The sequence below is a fragment of the Prionailurus bengalensis genome, chromosome B2, assembly GCF_016509475.1.
Source record: "Prionailurus bengalensis isolate Pbe53 chromosome B2, Fcat_Pben_1.1_paternal_pri, whole genome shotgun sequence".
Taxonomy (NCBI): Eukaryota; Metazoa; Chordata; class Mammalia; order Carnivora; family Felidae; genus Prionailurus; species Prionailurus bengalensis.
In genome coordinates this window covers 28,418,833-28,430,659 of record NC_057349.1, presented here as the reverse complement: position 1 = coordinate 28,430,659, position 11,827 = coordinate 28,418,833, and the positions used below count along the sequence as shown (strand labels likewise).

Sequence of the window (11,827 nt, the reverse complement as noted above, 5' to 3'; positions counted from 1 at the left end):
AGTATTTGCTGGGAAATTAAAGTGAAAACACCCTATGCTGAACCAAGTCTTTGTTGGCTCTGATGCTGAACAAGCTCTCTGAGTGGCCTGGCTTACTGCACTTCCATATATTCTACATATACACAGTATATAGACATTCTACATATATGGACCACTGGGTCTCAAAGATCAGTCTGTCATGGAGAATGCCTCCACTCCAAAGAAAAATAAGGAACAACTGTTTTCTCACCAACGTAAAGAAAAATTTCTTTAAAAAAAAAAACAGAGGGGCGCCTTGGTGGCTCAGTCAGTTAAGTGTCCGACTTTGGCTCAGTTCATAATCTCACGGTTCGTGGGTTTGAGACCCACGTCAGGCTCTATGCAGACAGCTCAGAGCCTGGAGCCTGCTTCAGAGTCTGTGTCTCCCTCTCTCTCTGCCCTACCCCACTCACGTTCTGTCTCTCTCCCTCTTGTTGTCTCAAAAATAAACATTAAAAAATTTTAAAAAAATCACACACAAAAAGTAAACTCCAATACTTATAAGAATAACATAAAATATCTTAAAATAAACTTTGAGGTATTTACTTTTAATATAAAGTAAGATATTTCTATTAGCTTATTTGGATTTCTTTAAAAAAAAAATTATTCTTAAGTAATCTCTACACCCAACATGTGCCTTGAATTCACAACCCCGAGATCAAGAGTCACATGCTCTACTAACTGAACCAGCCAGGCACCCCACCCAATTTGGATTTCTTAGATTTGTTATTGAGGTTATAAATAACTAGTGACTAACAGCATTTAACTGGTACCCAAATGCGTTATAACCGATATATTTTGTATCTCACACAGGTAAATAAACAATAGGTAAATATCAACTTTACAAAGGAAATGTAATATAGTTACAATTCAAGATACTTTATTCTCAGGAAAAAATGATTAGTAATTAATATATTATTAACCCTTCTTTCTAAACCAAGTTTTAAAATGCATACAAAAGGTGTTTCTCTGTACTGACTATAGAGATTACTTTTATTACAAATGTCATCTTAAAGAATTTCTCACAAAATATTTTCTGTAGCATATTCTTTAAAAGTCAACCACAGGAAAAATTAAAGTAGACTTTAACTGTGTATGTTGAATATACATTCACCTGTGAAGGTTGGTAATACTTAGCAGCAGCAACACAAGGAAAATTTCCAAGACAAAAATGTCTGAAATTATAGAAGTACAAATTTAAAAGACAAAGTAGGAGTAGAGAGAGATACTTACTGTCATCTCGGCCAGACTGAAAGCTGCTGCCCCTCTTTAATGACGCTGTCTGACTAAGATGACCCAACACCAAGGGACGTGTATCACTGTCCAGATCCAACATGGAACTGTGAAGGCCTGGGGTACCTAGAAGAGAGGTGACATTTCCATACATTCCATATATTCTTATTTAGTTGATGTAATGAACTGCTTCTCAGAGTTATTTCTTGATCAATTGTTCCATTCTTTTAAATAAAACATTCACTAAGCAAAATAAAAAATGTTTTCTCTTAATAGCTTTTAAAAGTCATTCCCACCATGACAGATTTGTAGGATTCAATCCATTTCTTTGGCTTAATACAGAGAGGTAACACACCATGAAAGAAACTTATGTTTCATTTTAGAATGAATATTCAGCAATACTGGCAGGGGCAAGGGTGGGACAAAGTCTACAAACAAAAATCAGGATGAGAAATCCTTTTTTGAAAAACAACTTGGCGCTTGGAAGTCACGGAGTTCTGATTCTTTTAATGGAGCAGACTTACAGCATAAATCTTTAACTTTCCTGTAAAATTTAAATCTCCAAATCCTATGATTTCTTTGGTATGTGGGATTTGATCCCCTATTTCTATTCCTGATGCCAGCCGCCTAATTTGGATCCTTCCCACCTCACACTGTTAATATTCCAGAAGCCTAACATTTCACTACTGTCCAGAAACTCTCTTTACTGTCTGGATTAATATCACCAAAATAGTGCTTTCTTGATTCTCTTCTCAGAAGTCTTCCACAAAACCCTTAGACATCCAACCTAGGGGTGCCTGGGTGGCTCAGTCAATTAAATGTCCAGCTTTGGCTCAGGTCATGAGCTGGCACCCTGTGAATTCTAGCCCCACGTCAGGCTCTGTACTGACAGTTTAGAACCTGGAGCCTGTTTCAGATTCTGTGTCTCCCTCTCTCTCTGCCCCTCCCCTGCTCATGCTCTGTCTCTGACTCTCTCTCTCAAAAATAAATAAACATTAAAAAAAAATTAAAAAAATAAATCCAACCCAAATTATTCTAAAAACCAGGAAACATTTTTTCCCAAAATGGATATCAAGAACTATTAGTATCCCATGTTGCTTAATGAGTTAGTAAGACATTGGCTTTAGGTGGTAACATTTGCCTTGTCAGTCTGTAGAGGCATCTACACCACTTTGAGCTCTTTAGTTGGGCATCCAAAGATGTTCAAAACAAACTGAATTCAACACATTTACAGAGAATTTGCCATGCATAGGACATTTACATATTCTCCCTATGAAAAATCATCTTACATTTTTCTGCCTTATATCCTACCCTCTCCACCTGAAAGGCCTCACCTATCCTTCCTGTCCACCCACTTAAACTCTCATTCTTAAAAATGCGACTTGAGGGGTGCCTAGGTGGCTCAGTCAATTGGGCTTCAGACTTTGGTTCAGGTCATGATTTCACGGTTCGTGGGGTTAAGCCCTGTGTCAGGCTCTGTGCTGACAGCTCAGAGCCTAGAGCCTGCTTTGGATTCTGTCTCCCTCTCTCTCTGCACCTCCCCCATTTGTGCTCTGTCTCTCTCAAAAATAAATAAACATTAAAAATTTAAAAAAAAATAGGACTTGAATTACAGCTGCTCCATGAAGTCACCTCTTATTCCAACTCAAAGTGTTACCTATCTTCTCTGCCTTCTGACACAAGTGAAAAGTAACATAATTCAACTGACTTGACATTCTACCTTCTGATGTTCATTAACAGTCAAGTTACTCCTGTTTCCAAATCAAAATACTATATTCTCAGGTGTAAGGATTAAATATTATATCTGTGTCCATAATCACTGGACCTTCTGCAAATAACTCCCTCAATATATACTGAGTGACTGGTACTAAATTATTCAGTAAGAACTCTATTCCTTCTTTTGTAACTTAGTAGAATAATAAAAGCTTATAGATTTGTTTTCAGATACAAAAGATAAAACCTATCTATGCCACTGATAATATTAGTTAGTTATTCAGTAACACTGACAAGTATTTATTGAGTACCTCCTATGTGCCAGTAACTGTAGACCCTGAGGATAAGGTGATGAATAATAGACAAGGCCCTGCTCTCAAAATATTTACATTCTGGTAGTGGAGGCAAAAAAATAAAGCAATAAATTAAAAAATACAGTAAAAACATGCTATGGAGAACCTGCCTTCACAAGCTCCTCCTAACATGAGCTACTTAACATGATACACTATGAGCTATTTCCTTGTATTCTCACAAATTCTACTAAGGTAGGGATTGTAAAAATAGAAATTAAATCATTTGAACAGATTTTTTAGTGGAAAAGAATTTTATTGAAGAAATACTATGTTCTACTAAAGTGCTAAATATAAATAATTTATTTACCTGCATTTCTACTTTGGAAAACAAAATAAATGATATGTGATACAGAGTAAAAAAATACAATGGAGAAACAGTATTTTTATAATTGATTGTTTTCTGTATTAAAGAAGTTGTGTGTAGAAGCTTTAATGATATGACATTTTCCTTTGCAGTTACACAGTTGCCACTGCTATTAACTATAGAATTCAGGAAATTAGTATCGTAATATCAATTTTCTGACATACTTTAATAGGAAATATAAAGAAGACCAAACTTATTTAGCATGACAATAAGTATTTACATTAAAATTATAATATAAATAAAATTTTATATAAAAAGGTACAAAGAATGTTTTACTTAAAAAAATTTTTTTAAAAATATTTATTCACCTTTGAGAAAGAGAAAGACAGAGTACAAGCTAGGGAGGGGCAGACAGAGTGAGAAACACAGAATCCGAAGCAGACTCCAGGCTCTGAGCTGTCAGCCCAGAGCCCGACGCGGGGCTCAAACCCACGAACTTTGAGATCATGACCTGAGCCAAAGTCAGATGCCCAACCGACTGAGCCACCCAGGAGCCCCTAGAACGTTTTAATTTTAAAATGTTACAAGTTACTCTTCAAGGTTTCAGAAATATACGTTTTAATTTAATTTTATTTTTTTTATGTTTATTTATTTTTGACAGAGAGAGAGACAGAGAGACAGAGAGACAGAGAGACAGAGACAGAGTATGAGCGGGGGAGGGGCAGAGAGAGAGGGAGACACAGAATCCGAAGCAGGCTCCAGGCTCTGAGCCATCAGCACAGAGCCCAACACGGGGCTCGAACTCACAAACCGCAAGATCATGACCTGAGCCAAAGTCGGACACTCAACCGACTGAGCCACCCAGGCACCCCCCCAGACTATACATTTTTAATTAAGAAGGAAAACACTTCCTAGTTTCCTAAAAATACATTATGTACCATTCCTACAGAAAAATATAATTATCATTATTCAAGTAGATCCTCAGAAAAAGATTTTCCCCATAAATAATGTCTTTACAACTTTAAATAGTTTAATTTTAAGTAATTTATGAAGTTTAAGTAAATCTTGGAATTTTGAAACTGTTAAAGCACTGATTTATCTTCCCCTTTAATAACAGAAATTATATTATGAATATGCTTTTCTTCTATTAGAAACCATATCATCATTTTCTATTATATCAGGAAAAGAAAGTTTAACATGAACTGATTTCTTAATTGGCAGTGTCAAATTACCATCCAGTGTAGCACAGAATCAGGGAGTTAAAACAGCATATACACCCTCAGGACTAACCAGCATCTGGAACAAATCTGTAAGACGCATTTTTACTGAGTGACCAGGAGATAGCGCAACAGCACCACACACATTCATCAGCCCTGAAAACTCAACAGTGGGCATTAAACTCGCAAATGCATTTCTCTAACATTTTTTTTTTTTTTTTTTGCTCAAACTAAAGGTCTTATCATCAGTTATTTTACAGGGAATTAGGAAGATTATCCTTTGAAGAGAAAATTAAAACATTTTAAATCTCATTTAACAGAAACTATTTACTATCAAGTGTCAAAAGAAAAAACTCCTTGAGGATTGACAGCCCTTTTAAACTTAAATTACATGATGTGGCATTCCTACACTATAAAATTATTACAACTATGAAGTGGTTTTGACGATAAGTAAAAAGAAAACAAAAAAATGAGAAAAACTATTTCTGTAACATCAAATCAACAAAAGGCTTTAAAATACCTTACAAGAAATCAGCATATTTTCTTGGCTGTTTTACAACACAATGATAGCAACATCTTTTGATGTGTTCATGAGACATACATACATTATACAAAACATATGTTTATTAAATGAGAATAATTAGCTGGGGCGCCTGGGTGGCTCAGTCGGTTGAGCGTCCGACTTCAGCTCAGGTCACGATCTCACGGTTCGTGAGTTTGAGCCCCGCGTCGGGCTCTGGGCTGATGGCTCAGAGCCTGGAGCCTGCTTCGGATTCTGTGTCTGCCTCTCTGTCTGCCCCTCCCCCATTCATGCTCTGTCTCTCTCTGTCCCAAAAATAAATAAACGTTAAAAAAAATTTTTTTTTAAATAAATAAATGAGAATAATTAGGAAGTTTCATAAAATCATGCTCTGACTTATGTGCAACTGAAACTTATGTTACTTACTTGTGTGTTTTCCCTGACAACCTAAGTTATCTGCCCCTGCATACAAGATTGTGTTCAAGTGTATACACACAACTTCAGTTCTTTCATTAGAATTTTAGCTTGCAATGGAACATTTTACAGGTGACAGAGACTAAAGTTTTTGTAAAATTGTGTTTGGCTATGTCTTTCTCAATACTGCATTAGGTTATGAGAAATCATTTGTTTTCTTGGCAGTAAATTTTCTCCAGAAATTAACTGTTTCGACAATTTTTTCTAGATGAAAAAGAATTAAAAGTAGGATTGCAGCCTTAATGAAAGGTTATCACTTTCTGGCTTCATTTGTGCTAATACTAACAACCTGTTCACTATATCTGAAATTGAGGCAGGGATTAACCCAGGATTCTCATGGTTTTACAACTGGAATGGAATTCTACAGCTAGCTGAAGGAGTCATAATAGGCCAATGCTTCATCACCTGTAAAAATCAGGACTTGAAACTATAAAAATTTTAAAGTCTTTTTTGGCTGTAAAATAATGATTCTAAGATATGAAGTTTAAATCTGAAACTTTATATCACCACTGAGAATAAAATGGAAAATACGTTTCTTTTGCTCACTATTCCTACAACTTAGGTCACTGATTACTGTTGTTATGTAAATGTATAAAAAGTCTGCCTCTACAGAGCAAATGTGAAAATTAAGCCTTAAATGGAAATTATACAAAGAAAATATAAAGACAACAAAAAAGTAACAGTGAAACCTATTTTGAAATTCATCAGAATTTGTTCTGAAATTCATCAGAATTTTGTTACAGCTTGGCTATTTTAAAGACACGAAGCAGGGTAACCAATAAATACATTCAAAGGAATAAATGCTTATAAGATCAAAATTATTTGGCTATAAACAGTTAGCTGGGGAACAGTGTAAAGACTACTCTGGAGACAAAATTCCACACAGAAACATACCCGATAGCATGAGAACCAACACTATAGTACTTCTAGTTCCAAAATCCTATGTGGTATTTGCAGGAAAAATGATAAAAACAAAATCCTAGAACTAAAAGGGTATATAGCCATGTCTTCTAAATTCTACAAACTAGTATTTGAGTTACAGTTTCACCAATATATCAAAAAAAAAGATACATGGCTTATCTACAGATGCTGGAAGAAGCATATTGGGGAAAAAAAAACTTTCAAACACTTAAAATTTTTAAAAATAATAACTAAACTTCTTAATTACTGACAATCAAAAATCTATGTTTTATTTCTCCAGTTAAAGCTTCTATACCTCAAAAGGAACTTTTTCTAATTGTGAGTACGTAGGAGAAATTAACAGATTGTAAACAAACATAAAATCAGAAAAACCCTTTTAAGGATACTATATAAACAGAACAGAAAATTTGTTTTAATTAAGAGAAAAAGAAAAAGATGTTTTCAAAAGCTGCAGAAGTTATTTTCTATAGGACACTAATAAAACAATCCTAGTCACTTCACTAAAAGAATAAAGCTGCAAGCGTAGAAATAACCAAAAGTTTAAAATGTATTACTTTTCTAAAAGAAAATAAACAATCTTTCACAGTTTGCTCTTAAAAGATCTGAAAAGATCTTCCCTTAGGCCCAAAAACTTAATGGTTTACATTAAAACATTGATTCCTAAGGAAAAAAACCTGATAATGAATTTGATTTTGTAGAAAATGCTTATTGTACCTAGTACTCCAGAAGAGTTCCAGGAAACCTTATCATGTATCAATCAAATCCTTTCAACTCAAGCTGTGCAAGTTTTCCCTATTTTCAATGCAAATAGTAGTCAATATTTATTTAACAGACTATACAACATAAAGGGCAGAAGAGTCCTTTCTTAAGGGAAGCCTGCAGATGTGGAACCAGGTGAATAAGTTTACTATATTTTCTCATCCTTCGTGCCTCCTGCAGCAAGTTTTCTCACAGTCACAATAGTGTGGAGAACACTGATCTATAGCCCCCGGAATCTCAGAAGGGCGGCTGACTTCCTTACCGCCCTTAAACACCTTTGAACACATTTTCCTGCGCACAGCGGGCCCTTGTCCTGCACTGCAGCCCGACCACCCACTGTTGCTTGTTGACCAAACACACGGGCCAGGAGCCTCCACAGACACAGGCAGGATAGGATTCCTTTCAAGCACACCACACAGAAGAATTTCAATGCCAAAGCTGGAGGGGGGGGGGGGGGGGAGTAGGGGGTGGTGGTTATATCAAGACAGAATTAGAAATTCCTCACGAATTAGACCTGTGTCAACAGATAAAAATGTTCTTTTTGATCTTACTGTGTCTCTATATTTAAAGTTGCTACAGGGACATTTCCTTAATTTAAAGAGGATCATTTCATCTAAATTAAATGAAGGGAAACATATTTAACATACTCTTTGTTAACCTCACTTTACTTTCTTGGGTGTCACAACTGTCCTAAGCAGGTTCCAGGCAAAAATTCTGGTGTACTTTAACATCATTCAAAACAGTAGGTAAAACAGTAGAATATATTTTAAAAGCAAAACTAGAAGTGTGAATTTTGAATAAGTATTTATTAGCTAACATTAGCTATGTAAACAAGAACCAGATATTTGAAATAAGCTAGAAAGATGAATAAACAAAATAAAATTATTTATGCTTTTATGAAAATACTTATATTTTTTAGGGGCGCTTGGGTGGCTCAGCCGGTTGAGTGTCCGACTTTGGCCCAGGTCATGATCCCGCTCTTCGTGGGTTGGAACCCTGCGTTGGGCTCTGTGCTGACAGGCTCAGAGCCTGGAGCCTCCTTCAGATTCTGGGTCTCCCTCAATCTCTCTGCCCCTCCCCCACTCTGTCTCTCTATCTCCCAAAAATAAATAAACATTTTAAAAAATATTTAAAAAAAATAAATAAGTACTATATTTTTTGTAATTTTTTATAGATCTAAATAGAAAAAACATGCTCAGAATATATAAGCTATAGAATTATTACAAAATGACATAACACAAAATATTTGTAATGAATATTTTAAAATTACCAGTTAATGCTAGCATTCAATGTGTGCTTGACACACACTGTCAAAATTTTTTTTCTCTCTTAAGGATAGGGGGACATGAATTAGACATGAAATGGCTCCCAGCTGCAAGATGTCTTCTTCCAGATGTACAGTAAGCCAAGACAGTAGAAAAGAACCAGCTGCTAGGATAACAAATTTAAAAAAAGGTCCTTTTGACATAAGCCTTATTTGCCTGTCTTAACAAAGATGGATCACTCATTCATTGTAAGGTGAATGGAATCTAGTATAAAATAGAAGAAACAAGTAAAAAGAACTTAATCCAACTCTTTCCTATGATGTTTAACAGCTGTTATTTTACTATGCAAATCTACAAACAAATGCTATGTTATTCAAAACAGTAAATCAAATTCTCAAGTCCTAAATTACTGACTTTAAAACACTACTTAAATTACTAGTATTAATTACTACTCTTAATTTTAATTTGGTAGCTAAAATTCTCTTTTCAAATTAGATTTAAAAACAAATCTACAGTCATTATATAAAAACCTGCTGATCTGCATTCAGGTAGTGAATACTGCTTATATAAACTTACACTTATTACAAACAACAGGGATGACTTCTAATAGTATGCCTTGTAAATCTAATTCATAGCACCCTGAACATCACTTGGGTTTTTCCCTTTCTGTAAAAAAAGACAAAGGGGAAAAGAAAATCAGACCACCACGTTGCTGAATAGAGTTTTTTTATAACAGTCCTAAACTGGTACCTCTACTTCTCTCTCTTGAATCTGCCTTATTCTATATATCCCTTGTAGCTTATAAATCTCAAAGCAAATGACTAAAATCCCATTAGAAGCATTTAATCTTCTAGAGCCAATTAAAAAAATCCTCTAGTCACAACAACAACAAAAAACAAGGGTACAGATAAAGCTGGGGTTGTATAATCTACATCAGAAGGGATTTAGGAAGAGCAGGTAGATCAAATCAAAATCTTCTATCTGTAGCTGCTGTTGTGCCTTTCCTTTTTTTTCTTTTTAAATAAACTTCTATTTTTCTAGATTCATACTGTTATGATCAAAATTCAGGAAAGAAATTATTTTTTAAATCTCCAGAAAATAAATTTTATAAAGAACCATCCTTAGGTACAACCTCATTGTAACAACTTAAAAAAATTATAATTTTATTAAAATATTTAATATATGTATAACAATATTACTATATATTGTTATGTATATAATATATATTGTTAAATATATAACATTTAATGCAAGTATAATAATAAAAAGACACATTTTTACTGTCTTTTAACTATGGAAATATTTTTGTAGTTCTATAGAAAATATGATTAATCTGCTGCCTATTCCCTATAGAGGTTGCAATTTAATCAAGAGTACAGGAAATTTACCTAACCCTTCATTATAAAAATACCAGAATTATATTTATTAACTCCACTAATTAAAAGTGTGTATGTATATGTATACATACACACATATACATACACATACATATATATATGTATGTATACATACACACACATATACACATGTATAAATTATGTACACAAAGTTCATAGGTGCACTTTTTAAATATCAAGAAAAATAGTTTAGTTATACTCTGTAAATTCAGGAAATTGAACATAAGTTTTAAAAAATATTTTATGCATGTTATTTTTAAAATTCTTTTATTAAAAAAATTTTTAACATTTATTTTTGAGAGACAGAGTGCAAGTGGGGGAGGGGAAGAGAGACAGGGAGACACAGAATCTGAAACAGGCTCCAGGCTCTGAGCTGTCAGCACAGAGACTGACACAGGGCCCGAACTCGTGAACTGCAAGATCATAACCTCAGCCAAAGTGGGATGCTCAACCAACTGAGCTACCCAGGTGCCCCTATGCATGTTATTTCATAAACTGGAAAATACAGCCTTTTATATCTTAAGATCATCAGATAAACATAAAAATTTTTATTTCAGCAAGTAATCAATAATCTGCTCAGTGTTTGAAAAAATTAAGAGTAGATATTTAGCACAGCCTCTATTCTTAATACTTTTTCTTCCATAATAGATACACACCATGATGATTCAGAATAAACCTTTCAAGTATGACATATCATCTCAAAGTTTTCAAAGAGAACCTGAGCCACATATAAATGTATTTTCTTCTGTTGTGTGACTATTTTAAAGAATCTGCTGCTTACTTAAGCTATTGCTGCTATTCTAAATGCCCCTGATTATGCCCATACTCAAATACGTCCTTTGGGCGAAGTCCTAATTAAATACATACCTGAAAGAAGGGAATAATTACTCTATGAGTAGGCTGATACCCTTCCCCTTGAGTTATTAGATATCGCCAGCATATATTTTAAGAGTTAAATTCATTTTCAGAACAAAGAAAAAAACACCTTTGAAGGCTACCTTTAAAAATCCTGTTTGAGAATGTCAGTAGGGGGCTAACCAAAGGCTTTTCCTGACAGGAAACCTGAAGACTTAGTCTAATTTTGGACCTGTTTCACAGGAATTTTAAGAGAGGAATGACACTTCTTATAAGGTGGTAAAAGTTTTCTGTACAACAATTCAGGACATAAAGCTGCTGTGAATGCAGGGGAACAGCAGCAAAATGGTTAAACAGTTTAGGCTGGGGGGGAAAAAAACAATCAGACTCTTCCTTTAGTATTTAAGCTAGGATGAGTTTTTAAAATATTAATCTTTATGCCTATTCCCTATATTTTTTCCCCTGTGTCTCCCCTTAGAAAAGCCAAAAGTCACATTTGCACTATAGAGGTAGGTCACAGAAAAGCAATGAAGAATATTTGGGGATAAATGTCAAAGCATGTTTAAGGTACAATGGTAATCTCTTGTTCTGTGTGTTTATAATCTGGAAGACACCATCCACTAAGTCCAGCCTATGTTATTACTATAAAAATAAGAATTCAGAGAAAGGTCTAATGCAGTGTCCATAAGAATATCAATATTATGACCTAGCTCTGCTAACAAAAGAATAGCTCTGCTATACAAAAGAATCCTTGAAAAAGGTGGCTTTTTTAATATAGGATTGCTGTCTCTAAAAATC

At 34.5% G+C, this 11,827-nt stretch overlaps 1 protein-coding gene across 2 annotated transcripts in view; it reads right to left on the bottom strand.

Moving 5' to 3' along the window:
* The window catches only part of EXOC2 (exocyst complex component 2), a 277,442-nt gene that overhangs the window by 147,083 nt on the left and 118,532 nt on the right, over nt 1-11,827 (bottom strand). For both annotated transcript variants that reach the window (XM_043590966.1, XM_043590967.1), the window contains one exon: nt 1,252-1,377. In XM_043590966.1, the coding sequence (XP_043446901.1) occupies nt 1,252-1,377 (126 nt within the window). The remainder of the gene's footprint in view (nt 1-1,251; nt 1,378-11,827) is intronic.